Source organism: Talpa occidentalis, unplaced genomic scaffold (genome assembly GCF_014898055.3).
Source record: "Talpa occidentalis isolate TD23 unplaced genomic scaffold, MPIMG_talOcc4v2.1 talOcc4.8, whole genome shotgun sequence".
In the NCBI taxonomy this organism is placed as follows: domain Eukaryota; kingdom Metazoa; phylum Chordata; class Mammalia; order Eulipotyphla; family Talpidae; genus Talpa; species Talpa occidentalis.
In genome coordinates, this window is record NW_023605194.1 from 233,699 (window position 1) to 252,181 (window position 18,483).

At 69.0% G+C, this 18,483-nt stretch overlaps 3 protein-coding genes across 3 annotated transcripts; 1 reads left to right on the top strand and 2 right to left on the bottom strand.

The window, feature by feature from the left end:
• Positions 1–374: 374 nt before the first annotated feature.
• On the top strand, positions 375–794 carry SPRN (shadow of prion protein). Its single transcript, XM_037496615.1, has one exon. The coding sequence runs from the start codon at positions 375–377 to the stop codon at positions 792–794; it is 420 nt and encodes a 139-aa protein (XP_037352512.1).
• Positions 795–1,765: 971 nt separating this feature from the next.
• On the bottom strand, positions 1,766–10,449 carry MTG1 (mitochondrial ribosome associated GTPase 1). Its single transcript, XM_054690252.1, has 11 exons — positions 10,338–10,449; positions 9,312–9,378; positions 8,087–8,189; positions 6,793–6,873; positions 6,334–6,390; positions 5,974–6,064; positions 5,466–5,527; positions 4,883–4,979; positions 4,517–4,598; positions 3,355–3,467; positions 1,766–3,179 (listed from the first exon to the last, which is right to left on the bottom strand). Exons 1-11 carry the CDS (start codon positions 10,447–10,449, stop codon positions 3,064–3,066), a joined length of 981 nt encoding a protein of 326 aa, XP_054546227.1. The 3' UTR covers positions 1,766–3,063.
• A 1,236-nt stretch (positions 10,450–11,685) lies between these two features.
• Positions 11,686–18,088, bottom strand: PAOX (polyamine oxidase). The gene is made up of 7 exons (XM_037496868.2): positions 17,905–18,088; positions 16,989–17,475; positions 16,269–16,468; positions 14,981–15,233; positions 13,885–13,997; positions 12,716–12,873; positions 11,686–12,207 (listed from the first exon to the last, which is right to left on the bottom strand). Exons 1-7 carry the CDS (start codon positions 18,086–18,088, stop codon positions 12,064–12,066), a joined length of 1,539 nt encoding a protein of 512 aa, XP_037352765.1. The 3' UTR covers positions 11,686–12,063.
• Between the last annotated feature and the right edge of the window lie 395 nt (positions 18,089–18,483).

Genomic DNA, 18,483 nt, shown 5'->3' on the forward strand with positions numbered 1-18,483 from the left:
GGGGCGCGGGGCGCGGGGGCGGCGCTGGCGCGGGTCACCAGGCGCCCCCGGGGGTCCGAGGCTGCCGGGCAGAGGCTCGCGCCGGCTCTGCCCCCGCCCCCAGCCCTGGCGGCCGGGGGGTCCCTCGGGGCGGGGGTCCCTCCCCCGCGCCCCTCACCATCCCCTCCGCGCGCCGGGCGGCCCAGGCGCTGCGCCCCGCCCCGCGCCGGCCTTTCCCGGCCCCGCGCCCCGCCCGCAGGCGCTGCGGCAGCTCCGGGCCGCGCCGCCCGGGCCTCCAGGGGCCGCGCCCCACGGAGCCCCCCGCGCCCGGCCCGGCCCGGCCCGGCCCGGCCCACCGAAGCCCGCCCCTCCCTCCCGCAGGTGGCGCCCGGAGGATGAACTGGACGGCCGCGGCCTGCTGGCTGCTGCTGCTGCTGGCGGCCGCGCTCCTCGGCGACGGCGCCCTGGCCAAGGGCGGGCGCGGGGGCGCGCGGGGCGGCGCGCGGGGGGCGCTGCGCGGGGGGGCGCGCGGGGCCTCGCGGGGGCGCGTGCGGCCGGCGCCCCGCTACGGGGGCTCGTCTCTGCGCGTGGCCGCGGCGGGGGCGGCCGCGGGGGCGGCCGCGGGCCTGGCCGCCGGCTCCAGCTGGGGCCGCGCCCTGGAGGACGACGAGGACGCGGCGCCCGGCGGCAACGGCACCGGCCGCGGCGTCTACGGCTACCGGGCGTGGACCTCGGGCGGCGGGTCCACGGGCGCCCCGGGCCTCGGCCTGCTGCTGGGCGGCGCGCTCGGCGCCCGCGCGCTGCTGCGGCCCTAGCCGGGCCGGGTCCGAGCCCCGGAGCCCGGCCGGGGGCCGCCCGGCGCCCCCCACAAGCCTCAGCGTCCAAACCCCGGGGCTCCGCGGGCGGCGCCATGGCGGGCCAGCGAGCCGCAGCCCCTGTCCAGCCCCAGCCGGCCCGCGCCTGCCCGCCACCCCGCTGTCCGAGGAAGCCCGCCCCCCGCGTGGCCCTGTCCCCTTGCCGGCCGCCCTCCCCTTCCCAGAGCCACCCAGTGGGGGTGCCAAGACCCAGCTGCTCAGGCAGCTGCCACTCCCCTGACCCCACCCTGGACACTGGAGGCTGTGGGCGGTGCTGACCCCCCAGCAGAGACCAGCCTGCGGACCTCGGGGCCTTCCCCCCAGAACCCGCCAAAACGGACCAAAAAGAATTGGGGGAGGGCGAGGCTGAGCCCAGTGGAAGCTGCGTGGCGTCACCGCCGGTCCAGGAAAAGCCTCCCAACGCCGACGCCGCGGCCCACAGGGCTGCCGGGCCCTGCCCGCCCACGAGGAAGAGGCCGCCGCGGGAGTCGCTTTGCCCCAACTTGGAACAGATCCTCCGGCTCTCTGGAAACGTGCTGGGGGAGGAGCGCGCACAGGGCAACCGCCGTCCAGAGCGACGCGCCCGGGCACTCGCGCTCACCTTCCGGGCCCAGGGTCCCGGCCTGTCCTGGCAGCCAGCACCGGCCACGCAGGTCCCCAGACCGGGCAGACACCTGCACGCAGCAGCACCTCCCGCCGCAGCCCCCGAGGGCCGGGAGCAGAAGCCAGACACCGGCCATCCCAGAGGCAGGCCGCGGGGTTCACGCCCTGGCCGAAGGCTGGGTTCCCCCTCACCCCCGACCCCAGCGAGGGAGGCCACATCTGTGCATTCCCTGCTCACCGCAAGGAAAGGGTGGGTGCGGCGGCTGCCTGCCGGGAGCAGCAGCCAGCAGGGCCGCGGGGAGCGAGCGCTCTGGCACCACCCACATGGCCGTCCCCACGCGGCCAGCCTGGCCCAGCAGCTGGGGCCTCCTCCACTGGCGCCCACTCCCGGCAGGGCCGCTTCTGGGCCTGCCTCCTCCGGATCCCGCCCTTGTCTGGTGCTGGGTGCTAGGCGACCGCTAAGAGCCTGCCCTTGCTCCCTGGACAACTGACCAGCAACTGCCGAGGTGCCACGTCACCTCTACTCCCCCACAGCTGGCCCAGTTCCATGCTCAGGTGAGGGTCCCCAGGCGGTCAGTGGGACCCCGGGCCTAGCATTTTTCTACAAGGACCCAGGCGCTAAGCTGTGGGACACAGCTCCCGCAGCACCCCGCGTCCTCACTGCCAGCATTCTCGGGGTACAGCAGCCCGGATGCGCCTCAGTCCATTCCAGACCAGGTTCAGACTGCCAAAGACAGCAGGAGGCCCGGCCCTCAGGGCAAAGGGCAGGGCAGCGCGCTGGAGTCTGACATCACAGGCAGGCAGGCCAGGCAGCTCCTGGGGTGAGGGGCCCCCAGGGCAAGCCAGGCCTGGCTGCACTCAGCCCAGACCCCACACCGAGAACAGCACGTGGGGCCCCCCAGCTGGCTCCCTAAGTGTGTGGGAGCCTCCAGAAGCCCTGAATAGGAGCCCCCACACTGGTCAGGGTACACAGCCCCAAATACCAGCATCCCCACCCCCACTGGCCAGTCTCAGCAGGAGCAGCCTCAGGCTGCGGAGCTCAGGCACTGAGGGTGTGGGAGGCAGCAGACAGCACAGACCCAGGGGTGCCAGCGGGACAGGCCCAGCCCCTCCCCTGCGCCCTTGGCCAGGAGGCAGCACTGGAGCCTCTGGGAAGAGCCTGTCCTGTCAGCTGGCAGGAGCGAGGCAGCGCTCCCAGGACACGGGGTGGGGCCCCAGGACACCGGGCAGGATCCCTGGTCCCGGGGCTCTTGCAACCTGTCTGTGCGCACCTTCGTGGCATTGTGAATAAACACCCCACTGGTCATGGTGCTTCCTTGTCGGGGGCCCTGGACTTGCGGCGAGGATCTGACACAGGAGCCCCCGTGCCACCTTGCAAGAGGTGCCCGCGTGACACACAGAGGCCGAGGACAGAGGGTGAACGTCACTGAAATGCTCTAATCACAGGCCATGGCCCTCCCGAGCCACGTGGGCAGCCCTGCACCCGCAGGACCGTCCCCAGCAGCCGGGGCGCCCCTTCGTGGCCCAAGCAGGAGGCCCGGGAGCAGCAGTGAGGCGGCTGGGAGGGGCCCGCATCGCAGGCCCCCCGTGAAGGACGGGGACGCCGGGCGGGCCAGGCTCTCAGGGCTCAGCTCTGCAGCGTGTCCCTGTCCAGCATCACGGGGCCCAGCAGGCCCAGGCGGAAGGTCCGCAGGAAGTCCCGGGCAGCCGCGAGGTAGTTGGGCTGGGTGACGTTCACATCGCCTGGGGGACAAGCAGGAGGTGCTGGGGACGGCACCCATGGGGGGGCCTCGCCCGGCCTGGCCTGTAGCACCTGTGAGGCTCAGTGGCAGAGGCCGTATGGGCCCCCGCAGGTACAGGGCTGCCCCCTCACCCTCCATGGCTAATCCCACTGCCCAGGGGCGAGCCGGTGCCTCACCTGTGCCCGTGAGTACCTTCACCTTCCGCGTCTTCCCCAGTCTCACGGCCACCCGCTCCAGCAGGCGCGCAACGTCGTCGCAGGCCCCGCTCAGCCCATAGTGCTGCACGTACCTGTGGACAGCCAGGCAGCTGGTCAGGCCCCCACAACGGCCCTGGAGGTGTGGGGACTCAGGCGCGGCCTGCCCCGGCCTCCCGCATGATGTGGCCAGCTGCCCAGGGTGGCACCCCCAAGCCCCGAGCAAAGCAGTGGTCAGTGGTGGGCGCTGTGTCCAGCCCCTCCCCAGGGGCCCGTGGCCTGGGCCCAGTCGGCACGCAGACCACAGTACACGCCTTGCTGCTGAGGGCACACTTGGCCTGTGGGGCAGCCAACGAGGGTCCAGGGTCATGGCTCTCTCCGGTTGGCTGGACACCTGACAGCGTGGCCCAAGGCCCAAGGGTCAGCATGCAGCCACCGCAGGCAGGAATAGCCCAGGCTCTCACGGACCCACAGGGGGCGAGCCGGTACTCAGCAGGGACCCCTGAGGCTGAGCAGCAGCAGCACAACCAGCCCCAGACAAGCAGCTCTGGATGCCAGGAAACTAGAGACCAGCGGGACCAGCACCTGGAGGCCGGGCTCCCGCAGGCAGAGGCCAACGGTGGGCAGGGCTGCAGCAGACAGGTGGCTCATAGGGCTGGCTACCACACAGAGACGGATGCCCTCTGCCCCCATGGCCGCTCCCCAGAGGCAGGGCAGAGCGCCTAAGCCCAGCACACTGGGCCACGTCCTGGGGCAAGAAGTAGAGTGCGACATGTGCCCTGCAAAGCAGGGGATGGCGCTGGGCAGCGCCCGCCCGAGGCAGCATGAGCAGGAAAGGACCAGGACACACAACAACGCTGCCCAAGGCCCCACGGCCAGCCCTGCAGGCCACACCGCAGGCCAGGGGTGGCAGGCGAGCAAATCCAGGCGGAGAGCGGACGGGGAGCCCAAGGGCTCAGCACAGCGCGGGCGGCACAGGGGCAGCAGGCCAGGGAGCCAGGCCCAGGGGCACCCTCACGCTGGCTTCCAGTGACTGTCCCGAGACAGCACACAGGGCCTGAAGAATTACTGGGGCAGCCTGGCCAAAACCTCAGGGCCAGGGGCACGGCACAGCAAGGACATCCAGGGACCACCGCCCACTCACCCGAAGAGCTGGTGTCTGTTGAGGGTGTAGAGCAGGTAGTCGGCCAGGGTCTCCTCCCCCACCAGGTGATCCAGCACGGTCCCTGGCACACGGGCAGCCAAGGGTGAGCCCCACAAACCACCTCCATCTGCCTCCCACAGGGCTGAGTCCCAGTCAACGCGTCCCTGACCTGCCCACGCCTCAAGGATGGCCGTGCGGGTTTGTGGTATCGCAGCAAAGCCTGGCGCCCTAGTTGTGAACTGTGCCCGCACCGCCTCTCAGGACCGCACTGTCAGTGGCGCCCACACAGCCTCTCTCGGCACAGCTGACAATGTGTCAGCAACCCGGGAAGACAGGCGCATCCCCACCAGTCTGGGCCCGGCTCACCACAGAGGGCCAGTTTCAGGCCTGTCTCCACACTTTCGATCCGAGGAGCCAGCACCCCGGGAGTGTCCAGCAGGAACATCGGTGGCCGCTCACACACCTGTGGGCAGGGGGCCAGCTGCTCAGGAAGCCCAAAGCCCTCCTCCCAGGCATTCTGCTCATGGCCCCCGAGCCGGTGTCTGGTTCCCAGGCCCTGGGGAGGCCCTGAACTGCCCACGGGTGCCATTTCCGCCAAGCCCTCGGCTTTCCGTGGGGTCAGGGTCCCACCTGATGTGGAGCATGAGGAGCAGCGACAGGCCCGCCAGCTCCCGGCATCGCCCCAGGGAGAAGAGGGGCGTCAAAGACACCAAAATGGCAGCTGGAGACCCCGCCCCACAGAGGCCGGGCCACGCCCCCTCCCACACCCGCCTGCCCTTCCGTAAAGCAGGGGGACGCAAGCCCTCTGCGGACGTGGTGTGGGCTGACCTGGCGCGGGTCACCTGCCAGAGGAGGTGGGGCAGGCACAGTCGGGCCGGCCCACCTCACTGGCCCAGGACAAGCCGGCGTCTGCAAGGGCAGAGCCGGGGCCAGCAACCAAGACCCCTACCTGAATCCTGGACATGACAGCTCTGGTGATCCCAGGCTCGCCACCAACTCTGGTGGCCTTCCCTGTGGGACAAAGAGGCCATCACATGCACGCTGAATGCAGGAGCCAGGCTGCCCGCCAACTCCACGCTGGACGCAGAGACACTTGAGCAGCCCCACCTTCAAGCGTCCAGCCCAAACCTGCCCCTGAGCCCAGCCCCACCCAGGCAGCCTCTCTGGACAGAGCTTCTGGGCCACATGCTGCCTGTATCCTGCTCAGTGTCCTTGGCAGGCCCGCACCCCCTGCCAAGTCCACTCGAGAAAAGGACACTGGTGTCCGTGCCTCTCGGCCCGCGTCTAACCACACGCTGTGGGCACCCAAGGTCAGGCGTCCAGGCGCTGGTCAGACATTCGCTCTCAGAGAGTAAACAGGCGGGTGCAGAGGGCGGCGCCAGGCATGCCCCGGGCGGGCAGCAGCAGTCCGGCAACCTCAGGACAGCAACAGGCCCAGACACCCCCCGCCCTGGTACCTTTCCTGAGGTGCTGCCTCCTGAGGGAGTTGATGAGCGAGGACTTGCCCACGTTGGGAACCCCGATCACCATGATGCAGTGTTCCAGATGCTGCGGCAGAACAGGCAGTGCAGTTGCCATCCAGGCCGGCCCCCCCAAACCCGCCCCCTCAGCCATCCCCAAGCCACCCAGGCCCCCACCCACCCGCCCCCAGCCATCCCCCTCACCAAGGCCCCTGCTGGGCCCAGGCCTCAGGACCCACTAGCCCTGGCCAGCTCAGGGGAGAAGGCAGGTCCCCACAGAGGCCCCCTCCTCCTTGGGAGGGGAGAGGCTCGCCGGCCACGGGGACTGTCCCACGCCGGCACGGGCGGCTAACCCACCTCTGCCCGGTGATAGCGGCAGCTGCTGGCAACGAGCTCCGTGACCAGGGGGACAATCTGCAACAGACCCCGAGGCCCTAAGACACACAGAACCCCCTTCACGCCCTGGGCTCAGACACGCCCTGCACCTCCACCCTCCACCCCGACCAGGCAGGCAGGACCCACCAGGGCCCTCTGACAGGAGCCAGCACGGACCACAGCACGAGTTGGCCAGGGAGACCAGCAAGCAGTGAGCTGCTGGCTTCGGGGCCACGTGCCCAGCCTGGCTCCTGCTCTCTCAAGTCCGATCCCCCGACTCGGGGCCCGGGGGAAGTGTAGCCAAGTGGACCACATCAGCGAGGCCGGAGCCCCGGGCCATGGGGAAACCACTTCTTCTGACAGCGCAGGACAACGAACCCGCACTCCCTGAGAGCTGGGCGGACGGGTGGGCCGGAAGCCCTGGCGCTGGGGCCAGCTCACCTGCCTGATGTTCTTGTCCTTCACGCAGTCGGTAAAAACAACGTTCCTCAGACCTTCTGCTTCTAAGCGCCTTGTGATTTCCTGAAAGAAACAAGACTTTAGTGAGCAGGTGAAAATGGGGCCAGGACGGTGCTCGCCGGCTCGGCCTCCAGCTGCAGGCGCAGGGGCCGTGGGCAGCAGGGTGACAGCACAGGGGCCCAGAGTGCAGGTGGAAGGCCAGGCCTGGCCTTGCCCAGCGCTGGATGGCGCTGCTGGGTCCCACCGAGGCCACCACATCTCCCTGCGGCAGGCCAGCCGCTGCCCGAAACGAGGCCTGACCGGACAGTGCCAGGCCTGCCAAGCAAGCAACAGCTACTGAGCTCACGTACGGGTAGGACAACCCCGCGCTGCCCCAGGCACTCCCCAACAGGCAGGCGGAGCCCGGGTGGTGCAAGGACCGCCAACACACAGCCATGCGTGGCAGCGGATACGGGGTCACCCGGGGCCACTCCTCTCCTGTTCTCCCCAAAAACTCGCAAAGACGGCAGCCGAGAAGCTGCCTCCGGACGGGAGGTCCTGCCACGCCCCCGCCAACAAGGGCCCCTCCAGCCACCTCGCAGCCCCAGCACGCCAGGGCAGAGCTGACAGGACAGGGCCAACGAGACTGCAGCACGGGTGGCCATGCTCATGCGGCGCTTGGGACCTGCCTTTCCCTGGGAACCCCGCAGTGGGACGGCTGTCGGCCAACTGAGGACTCAAACACCAGGCACCGAGTAGCAGACAACCGCACCCAAACACTGTGAAGCCCAGAGGGGCCGAGTCCACTCGACACCTGCCCTGCAGAGCTCCAGCCTGGGCGGGGGCGGGGCCAGCCCGGCACCCCTGTGCACACACAGAACCTGTCTCTTTCCTTGGGCACACAGGACACGGCCGTCGATGGTATCCTCCAATCTCCATCAGCGTGGCCCTGCCCCCCAGCTTCCAGGTCACAGAGGTAGCCACCACAGGGGAGGGCAGGCCGTGGAACCCAGTCAGTGTGGACACCAGGGGCAACTCCCCATAGGAGCCTCCAGCCCCGGGCAGCCCCCGGAACACAAACTGAGCAAAGCGAGCTTGAACGTGAACGCTGCTTCCTCAGGCAGAAGCCACGTTCAGGGTGCACGGCCACCTGGCCTCAGCTCTGCAGCATAGCCCGGCCGCCCCGGGGACCCTGGCATCACTGGGGTCACAAACTAAGCCAGGGGCAAGTCATGAGAGGGTGGCTGGTGGCAGGTGGCTGGGGGCACAGCCAGGCTGAAGGCCCACAAAGGCCCACCTGCTGCCCCCGCAGGTCCGCCAGGTCCATCTTGTTGAGGACGAGCACATGAGGCTTGAGCCCAAGGGTCTCCCGAAACAGAGGGTTGCGGCCAGAGAGCGGGATGTGGCAGAGTTAAGGGCAAGTCCTTCCGTGATTGCTTCACCCCGTACCTGGGGATGGCCTGGCAGCACCCCCAGCAGGGACAGCGTGGGGCGGCCGCTGGCTGGGGAGGCACAATCCTGCCCACTGCCTGGTGGTGGCCGCTGCACGCGGACAGGAGGTGGGCGGGTTTTCTCCTCAAACCCAGGCTCAGGAGGTGGCTCTGTATCAGGCGTTTAGGCCAAGGCGCAAAGATCACAGCGGAAGCGTCTGCTTCACACACCCTCTGCTGGCAGCCAAGGAGACGAGAGCAGGGCCGGTGGCGCTCAGACCCAGCTGTGCCTATGCCCCCCAACAGCAGCAGAGGGGGGTGCCAAGCCCCTCCTGGAGCTCCGACCCCCCCCCCCCCCCCCCGCCCCGCAGCAAGCTAAACTGTGAACCTCCCAGACTAGGCAGGAGGGCGGAAAGGCAGCTGTGTCCCACCCACACAACAGGGGGCCTCCCAGAAATCACAATCCTGGGTCACCTCAGAACACCAGGCGCCTCCAGACACCCCCGGTCACTCTCCAGTGCAGGCCCCAGCTGTGCCTACGTGCTCCCGCACAACGCCCGCAGGCCTCCAGGAGAGCCCATCCAATGAAGTTTTCACCCCACCTAGAGAACCTGCCTGGATGGGCTGAGGCCGGGCGCCAGGGGGCATCTGAAGCGAATGCTGCCTTCCTATCAGCAGGGAGCTCCTGGACCCTGGGCCTGGGCTTGGCACCAGAAACTGACTCACTGAGTTGGAGGAGTCCAGAGGGCATGTCTTAAATGCCTTCCAGGAAACTCAGTGCAACGAAGGTTGAGGACTTCAAAGGCCAAGAATTGGACAGGTCAGGCTGCTGAAACTGTGTGGTGGTGGACAAACCCAACAGAGGGGTGAACAGATACAGGACTGGACCAGGAGTCCTAGACACAGATGGGGCAGGGCTTGTAAGTTCCATCTCTCCAACTTCTGGTTGGCACCACCCAAGGCACCTCGTCCAGGATACCCTGATAGTCCTGCTGACAAGAAATTCCAAGAATTTCAGAAGTTCTGTGCCAGAAGTGGGATGAAAACCAAACGCCTATTTATCACAAGCCACGGCATCAGTCACCAAAGGATATCCGGGCATCGTGAACCTCGATGAGACAGTCCACCAGCCGCAGGCTGCTCTGCATCTTCCTCAGTCCTGGAAAACAGGGGAGCGTGGTGGGAAGGGCCAAGGCCCCTCCAGAGACACCCCAGCATCCCTCCGTTTGTGGGAGCGAGAGGTCAGCGGGGTGGTGGTCAGAGGTCAGACCCCTGGGCCTCTGAATAACTCTGGGCTAGTCCTATGACACCAGACCTGCAGCCCTGGGCAGGCCTTTAACCCCCGTGGGCCTCGTCTCCGCTGTAAAGTGACACCAGCGCGTCTACTCGCCCCTCAACACTGATCGGAGATGATAACGCCCCAGTGCCAGCCTCGGCCCCCAGCCGGCTCTGAACTGGCCGCCCCGCAGCAGGCACAGCACCGGGCTCGGTCACGGCCCCGCCCGCGGCGCCCCCACCCCGCTGGGTGCTCCAGCGCTCGCCACCTGGTCCCCGTCCTGTCCTGGGCTGACCACTGGAACAGGGCTCCAGGGAGGGGGATTCGCTGTCTGAGGGGGGGGCGCCGCGGGGGGCGGGGTGGGGCACTCGCTGGCTGGGAGGGGTGGAGCCGCGGGGGGGAGGCGCGCGGGGGGGGGGGGGGGGGGGCGCGGGGGGGGGGGGGGAGGCGCGCGGGGGGGGGGGGGAGGGGGGGGGGGTCGGGACTGGCCTTGGGGGGTCGCCGGGGGAGGGGGGACTCGCTGGCGAGGTGGGGGGGGGGGGGCCGGGGGGGTCGGGACTCGCCTTCGGGGGGGGGCGCCACAGGGGGGCACTCGCTGGGGGGGGGGGGGGGGGGGGGGCGGGACTGGCCGTCGGAGGGGTGGGGCCGGGCGGGGGCGGGACTCGCCGTCGGGGCCGGCCGCCGGGAGGCGCACGGGCGCGGCCGGGCCAGAGCGCGCGGCGGGGGGCGGCGCCGGCTCCAGCGCGGGCCGGGCGGGCTGCGGCCCGGCGGGCGCGGCGGCCGAGACGGGCTCCCCGCCCCCGCCCGGGCCCGAGGCACGCCCGCCGCCCGCCGGGCCTCACCCTTGGCCATGTGGCCGGGGAACCAGCGCGCCACGTCGCGGCCGCCCAGGGGGAAGCTCTCGCGCCAGCCGCCCCGGGCGGCCCCGCTCAGCGCGCGCAGGCCCAGCCTCATGGCGCCGCGTCCGCGAAGGGGGCGGGCCGTCCCCTCAACGGACCCTTCCGCCGAGCGCGCGACCCGCGCGAGGGTTCCGGCGCCCAAGGTTCCGTGGCGCGGGCCGCGCGTGCGCACGAGGGGCCTCGGCGCCGGCCGCCCTGCGGGCGGGGCGGGGCCTCGAGCTCGAGGCCGGAAGTTCTGGGGTCCTGACTCTGGGGCTTCTCGGCGCTTCCCGGACCCGGTAACATTCGTTAAATTAAAAACTCCCCGTTCCAGGGTGTAGAGAAATGTAACCACATCCAGTCTCCTGTCAATGTTCGGTGCCTTTTCACAAGCCTGGCTAAAATTTTTCAAAAAGTTTTTAAAGATTTATTTATGCAAACGAGAGCCGGGGTGCAGCGGGGGGGGGGGGGGAACTCCCCAGAGACAGAGCGGGGAGCAGAGCCGGCGGACCACTGGACTCTGCTGGGGGCGGCGGGAGCCCGGAGAGCCTGCCGCGCCTGGGGCAGCTCCCGGCCGGGGACCGAACTCGCGCTGCAGAGGCTGCGGCTGCTTCACAGCGCTGCGTCTGAACCCCTTGCGCCACGAACCAGCCCCCCTAAAAAAATTTTTTTTTAATTTAGCTTATTGATGTATTGCTTTTCTTTTTCAACTACTCCAGGTTTTAATGTAACAAGCGTTTCCCAGGACCCCGCCGGTGGTGCGGGGACTAAGACACAGCCCTGTGCGGAGCTACTGGCAGCCACTGCGGCCTGAGTTGGATCCCCGGCCAGGAGCTACCCACACAGCACAGCAGACCCCTCCTGTCTCCCCACTGCTCCCCTCAGCAGTGGGTTTCAGTGGATCTGCCTGTTCTGCTCCCCACTCTGTCTCTGGTGGATTCTCTCACCCCCTGCACCTCTGGCCTGCGCCCCAGCTCTTGCATGCACAAATAAATCTTAAAAAAAAAAAAAAAAAAAAAAAAAAAACGCTTCCCAAAAAGTGACAGTCCTACTAAGCAAAACTTATTAACACAAGGCTCTTCACTCCCCAGTGCACCCCACAAGGCGCACTTAGGTTCTCAGCACAAAACTACCACCACCCACCACCGTGGCCCTGATGGCCCCAACAGCCCCAACAGTGTCAAACACACCAGCACAGCTCTGAAGGGCCCAGGGCTGCCCACGGGGGCACCAAGGCTGCAGGGCCACCAAACCTGGGGCATAGCCCAACAGGCCCTGCCCGCCTCCAAGCCCCAGGGGGCCAGAGCCCCCAGCTGGAGCAGGATAGCCTGCAGCCCCAGGAGTGAGGGACAGGAGCCACACACAGGGTCTGCAATAGCCTGGGCCTCGGGCCACAGGAACAGAGAACAGAAGCCCTCGCCTGAGGCGAAATGACACAGGACAGTGGACTCAGGGCTGAGACACCTTTATGTCATGCCAGCAGCACCCCCCAGACACGCTGCTCAGCTCAAGGTCGGCCCTGGCTGCACGCCAGCAACAGGTAGGCAGAGCAGAGAGCTGACCTTCGGTTACCAGCGGGAGGGGCCATTAAGACCCCCAAATCTGAACCCAGGCTGAGCATCCCCGGCCAGAGGAGGGAAGGGCCAGCCCCCTGGGAGGAGCAGAGCCAGCTCATGGCAAGTGGGGAGGCTCAGCGCCCCGGCCCTGCCGGCTGTGCCTGTGAGTCCCACAGTGCGATGAGCCGATCAGCCTCCCTCCAGCCGGACAGCAGCGCCCCGTGCGTGGTGGAGTAAAACGTCCGGTGTGTCGCTTCCCCGGCAAACAGCACCTGCAGCTACAGAGAAGGGCCAGGTGAGAACAGGCACTCGGGAAGGGAGCGGACGGGACGGCTGAGGCCCGGTCCAGAAGGCCAAACTCCAAGCAGCAGAAGGCCCAGGGGAAATCACAGGGAGGCGAGAGAATTCGAGTGGATTTCCCTGCTGAGCACACGCCCAGGGGGAGCAGCTGGGGGGGAGGCGGGCAGGGCAGCTGTGCCAGGAGTGGGCAGGGCTGTGAGCTATCAAGGAGGCAGGGGTCAGAGGACACACGGAAGAGGAAGACTGGCTTGGCTCTGCAGCTCCCGGCGCAAGGCCGGGCCAGTCCTCCATCCCAGGGACCGGGTGCTCAGATTAGGCCTTAAACCTAGAGGAAGGCAGAGCTGGGCAGTCCTGAGTCAAGGGCCCTGCCTTCCTGTGCGCTCAGCACTCCCCACAGAGCACCCCCACAGGAGTGCCCCCCAAAGAGCACCCCCAGGGAGCTGGGCTGGTTCAGGGACCAGGGGCCCACCCACCATTGCCGCCTACCTGGGACCCCTTGCCGTCCTCGGGGAGGGGCTGAGCCAACAGGTCAATGTCATCCCCGGTGCTGCCCACGGCCACGTAGCTGTAGGAGCCCCTAGTGTAGGGGGCGCTGTGCCAGCGGGACCTCCGAATGCTCCTGGGCGCCGGGAGCTGCGGGTTTCCTGCAGAGAGGCCTCGGGTCAGCCAGCCCATAGCGCGGGTCTGGGCCAGGTCTGGGTCTGGGCCAGGTCTGGGCCAGGTCTGGTCTGGGCTGGGTCTGGACCGGGTCTGGGTCTGGGCCAGGGCTGGGTCTGGGCCGAGTCTGGATCTGGGCCGGGTCTGGGCTAGGTCTGGGCCGGGGCTGGGCCGAGTCTGGGCTAGGTCTGGGCCGGGGCTAGGTTGGGCCTAGGCTGGGTCTGGACTGGGCTGGGTCTGGGTCTGTGCAGGGTCTGTGCTGGGTCTGGGCCAGGTCTAGGTCTGGACTGGGGCTGGGCTGGGGCTGGGCTGGGCCGGGTCTGGGCTGGGCCTGGGGCTGGACCAGGTCTGGGCCAGGGCTGGGCCAGGGCTGGGTCTGGGCTGGGTCTGGGCTAGGTCTGGGCCGAGTCTGGGTCTGAGCCAGGTCTGGGCTGGATCTGGGCCAGGTCTGGGCCAGGTCTGGGCCGGGTCTGGGCCAGGTCTGGGTCTGGGCTAGATCCGGGCCGGGTCTGGGCTGGGGCTGGGCCAGGTCTGGGCTGGGTCTGGGTCTGGGTTTGGGCTGGGCTGGGCTGGGGCTAGGCTGGGCAGGGTCTGGGGCTGGGCTGGGGCTGGGCTGGGGCTGGGATTGGGCTGGTCCTGGGGCCGGGCTGGGGCTGGGCCTGGGCTGGGTCTGGGCTGGTCTAGGTCTGAGTCTGGGCTGGGGCTGGGCCAGCAAGATGCACTGGGGGTACCAGCACAGCACCTGAAGGAAGAGGCCGTCTCCCCACAGGACTCCACTCAGAGGCCTGAAAAGCCGGTCACTGATGGGCTTGGGCCCTGATGCGAGGGCCTTGCCATCCACCTGGGTGGTGGCCTCCACGGCTGGGACGCCATGAAAGACGACCTTTGCGTCAGAAACCATCCCTGCAGCTCCTCAGAGACGAGGGCACTGCGGGCGGAAGGGCTTGGGGTCTGGGTCTGCGGGGAACCGACAGGAGGGACATGAGCATGGCTGGTACCTGTCACTCTGCGAAGCATGTTGGTCAGGGCCTGCAGCACCTCCTCGTCGGTCAGTGTCTCCATGAACTCTGACTCCAGCCCAGGAATGAAGCCACAGAGGACGTGGGCAGACCTGTAGGCAAACGGATCCTGAGGCCAGAGCCACTAGCCGCTCGGCAGCGCAGGGGGCCCAGAGCCAGCACCTGGGGGATGGCACTCTGAGTCGCCAGGCCATGCCTCTGTCCCGCCAGGTGGCTGCTCCCGCCCTGCCAGAGCCCACGGGGCAGGACCTGCCAGCCCTGGCCCTAGCTCACCCGTTGTCAGGCCTGCAGGAGGATGCTGAACCCCCCGGGGTGTCCCTGCGGGGCAGAGACGGGTGCCAGCTGTACTACTCCTGGGCCTGGCCGTGTCCCCTGATGGGGTGCAGTGGAGGGAGATGGGGTTACGGGCACCCCCGCATGCTGGCGCAGGCTGGCCCTGGTCAGTGGTGTGGCTGCCAGCCCGTCCCATCCACACCTGACCCGGCTCATCCCAAACCCTGGTGTCAGTTCTGCCTCATGCGAAGAGCACTGGAAGGGCCAGCCCAGCCTGGACGCACAGACGGGATGGCTGGGGCCGCGTGGGTGTCTGGGAATAGTGTGCCCACACTACCTCTTTCTCCTGAGTCCTCTGGGCTGAAGAGTGCCCCAGCCCTGCCATGAGGCCATGTCCTCCCTGCGTTAGCGCCCGGTCGCCTCTCCTGCCCCTGGCACCGCTGGGCCCCACAGTCCAGCTCTGGAGCCGGGGCCGCTGCACCACTGGGAGAGGTGTCTGCTTATTGCCTCGGCCTCTGCCATCTCCCCAGCTGCACACATACCATGTCCCACTCCCTTCTGCTGCCCTCAAGCCCCCGCTCCCAGGAATCTCCAGACAGTCTGCCTGCGCGGCCCCTGCATGCCCTTGGCCTGAGGCGCAGACAAGCTGTGCACAGGAGGTGGCTTCTGTCCCTGCGGGGGTCCCGGGGTCTGCAGGTGCCAGGGGCTCGGGACTGCTACCCAGAGGTGCCAGAAACACCAGACGTGGACACGGCCATGACCGCCCTCGCCGCCGCGCCCGCCCCGGCTGGGCAGCACATACTCGAAGGAAGGCAGGACCAGGAAGCCAATGAGCTTCTTGACCCAGGCGTCCTGCAGCGGGGCAGCCGCGTCCTGCAGGGGCGAGGAGCCCTCCCACACCACCTGGATGTGCTCGCAGCCGGGGTCCCAGAAAGGCTCCTCGAACTCCAGGAAGATCTTGTTGTTGGTCCCGAAGCCAAGTCTCCTGATGGCATCTGCCTTCTCGGGGGGCAGCGGGGGCTGGAAGAAGGTGTCCAGATGCTCCTTGAGAAAGCCTGGAATTCAAAATCAGACTTGACTTGCAGCACAAACACTTCCCAACCGGACCCCGCCTGACCCCCCCGGGAGGCCCACACACAGCATCCCCCAGAGCCTCTCCAGGCGGGAGCATGGCATGGAGACCCCCCAGGCCACAGCCTCACCCCTGCAGGCCAGACCCGGCAAGCCCACCGCCCCACCCTGCCAGGAAGCTTCGGTCTGAGCCTCTGCCCCTCCGCCAGCCTCGCCCAGAGGTACCAAAGCATTGCTCTGCAGGGCGCGACAGCGCTGCCCATAGTCAAACAGCGGGGGATGAAATTGCGGCGCCGGCCAGTGTCCCGAAGACAGATGACCCCAGGTGGGCGGGAAGAGGGAGAGCCAGGCCGCCAGAGGCCCCCCAACCACCTGCTGCTTCTCGCACCTGGACTCCCCCAGGAAACACCCACAGGAGGGCAGGCGCCCCTCCAACCTCGCGGGGGCGGGGGGAGTGTGAAACAGCCTGACTTCTGTGGAGCCGGTGGCATTAACGAGGGCCCTCCATGGGAGGAGGGGCCCCTGAGAACAAAGGGGCCTGGCCGCCACAGCAGCCACCCAGGGGCCAGCGCCATCAGCAGTCGCTGGGGCGCACAGAGGAGCAGAGAGAAACGCGCCCACTGACAGGCAGGAGCCCTGCGGCAACTTCGGGCAGCACAGAGCAGGGTCGCAGCATCTGCGCGGCTCCGTGGGGGTGACGGGCCGGCGCCCAGGGCGGGTGCACCTCCCTCACCGAGCCCAGCTCCCCGTGCCGCCCATGCAGGCAGCTGCCAGAGCAGGCACTTGGCGACAGGCAGGGAGCAGGGCGGTGGGGGGGAGAGGGGGCAGTTTGGCCCCCCACGCCTGTTCTCTCGCTGCGCCCCACAAGGCTCGGGCTAAAGGGCCTGCACTGACTCGGGAGTCACATGTGACCACCGCGTCCTCTAGGTCTCCCTCCAGAGTGGCCAACCTCCCGGTGAGAGGCACGAGCCCCTTCAGAATCTGAGGGGCTGAGCTCACAAAAGGTCACCGCGCCTCACCCAGGGGCACGGTGACCACGACGTGGTGTGCCAGGAAGCGGTCCCCGTCCTCGCACTCCACCAGCACCGGGAAGGTGTCCCCCGGAGACTCGGGCTCCCGGAAGGTCCCCTGCCAGTGGATGGTCTTCACCGGCTTGTTAAGGGCCAGCGCGTCTGCGGGCAGCGAGGCGGCGAGGCGGTCCGTGAGCCCCTGGTAGCCCCTAGGAGAGACGGGTGGGCGTGCAGGCCTCACGCGGAGGTGCCAGATGACCCCGGGGCCACAGCCCTGGGACCGACATGCCGCGCATGGAGCCCTCAGCAGGCGGGAGGTGAGTCTGGAGCCCCAGGAGAGCTGACGCAGCCAACCCCGGTGAGGAGTGAAAGGCCAGCCAGGCAACCAGGGGAACATGGGGCCTCTGCTGCGCCCCGCTCCAGCTGGCGCCACCGAGGGGCGGGGCGGCCTGTGTGCATGCGTGTGTGTGTGTGTGTGTGTGTGTGTGTGTGCGCGCGCAAGCACACCTGAGCCTGGGCCTGCCATGCGCCTGTGCACGTGGGGAATGCGGCCACAGTGGGGGGGCTTGTGCCCACCGTCCAGGTGTGTTTCCCCTTAAACTGGGCAAGACAAAGTCTGTGAAGCCTGAGGCTGGGGCTTCACCTGAGACAGCAGGACGAGGGGGGTGGGGCTGTGAGGCGGCTGGGGTGCACGCAGCGTGCAGACTGCGGGGCGCAGCGGGCACTCACCCAGAGAAGGTGCAGTCCAGCCCGGGCAGCACGGTGTATTCGCCGAAGGGCTTGAGGGCCACCAGGTCCATGCTGTGCGTGCCGCTCACACTGCACTCCAGGTTGAAAAGGCTCTTCAGGACGGCCAGCTTGAGCTCCTTGGTCTCCTGGTCCTCTGTCCAGCCAGCCATGTGCCGGCTGATCTCCTTCTTGAGGAACTCCCCGACGCTGGCTGCGGGGGCCTCCGCCGCGTGCAGGAACTCCCGGGCCTGGTCCATGAGGCCGTAGAACAGACCGGCAACCTCTGCCACCAGCTCCAGGCTCACCCTGCCCCCGGAGCTGGTGTAGGACACCGAGGGCAGCCCCACGTGGCCCCCCGTGTCCACCCGCTGGTTCTCCTCCGACAGCTCCCTCTCCCCCAGCAGCCCGTACTCAACCGCCAGCTGGAAGACGGGGTTGCCCGGCGAGGGGCCGTGGATCCAGTGGGCGCCCACCTCCACCACACCGCCTGGGGGACAGGAGAGGCCGCCTAAGACCCACACCCAGGGTGGTCCCGAGCCCGGGTCCTGGCAGGGCCTCCCAGCTGGGCTCGGGGAGCCAGGGGGTGCTGGCCTGCACCTGCCATGCTGGGGAGGCCCTGAGAAGGCCCTTGGGGGCTGAAGGGGCCAGGGAGCCACCCAGGGGCCAGAGGGGCAGCTGCGTGCGGGGACAAGGGGCAGCCGTGTAGCGCCCGGGGCGCCGCCCTGACTGCCGGCCGCTGGGCCTCCGGGACCGGCGACCTTTGGCTGGGAGAGCCGGCAGGGCCAGGAGTGGCTCAGGGGGCGGAGGAGGCTCCGGGATCGCTGCGGGGCGCAGCCCAGGCCCGGAGCCCGGGGGGCCCGCGGCGGCGCGCGGGCCGGGAGGGCGTTCGGGGAGGCCCTTCGGGAGAGGCGGTTACCCCAGCCGCGCTCCGAGCGGATGCGGCCCCCGGCCCGGGCCGTGGCCTCCAGGACCCGCAGGCTGGGGCGGGCCGGGCGGCCGCACAGCCGCTGCGCCGCGCCCAGCCCCGCGATGCCGCCGCCCACCACCAGCACCCGCGGGCCGCGGGCCGGGCCCTCCGCGCCGCCGCCCCGGGGCTCCATCGCGCGCACTCGGCCGGGCCGCGCACCCCAAGTGCCGGCAGCCGGGGCGGGCGGGGCGGGCGGGGCGGGCGGGGCGGGCCGGGGGCGGGGCCGCGCCCGGAAGCGGCTGAGGAAGGAGGGCAGCCACCCCGGGGCCAGGGAGCCCGAATGTGCCCCCCCCCCGAGGGCCGCCGCCGGGAGCACGCGTGTCCCCGCGCAGGGAGGCCACGAGCGAGAGGGAGGCAGAGGGGCCCCGTGCAGGCTCCACTCCAGGCCCCTATAAGCCGGTGGCCTTTGGGAGCCCAGGGAGGGCAGCCCCAGGGGCGGCAGGCGGAGAGTCAGCTGGACCAGGCATCAGGGCGGGCTGTGAGGGCAACTCCAGGGCCCACTGGTCCCTCCTGTGTGGCCTGTGCACC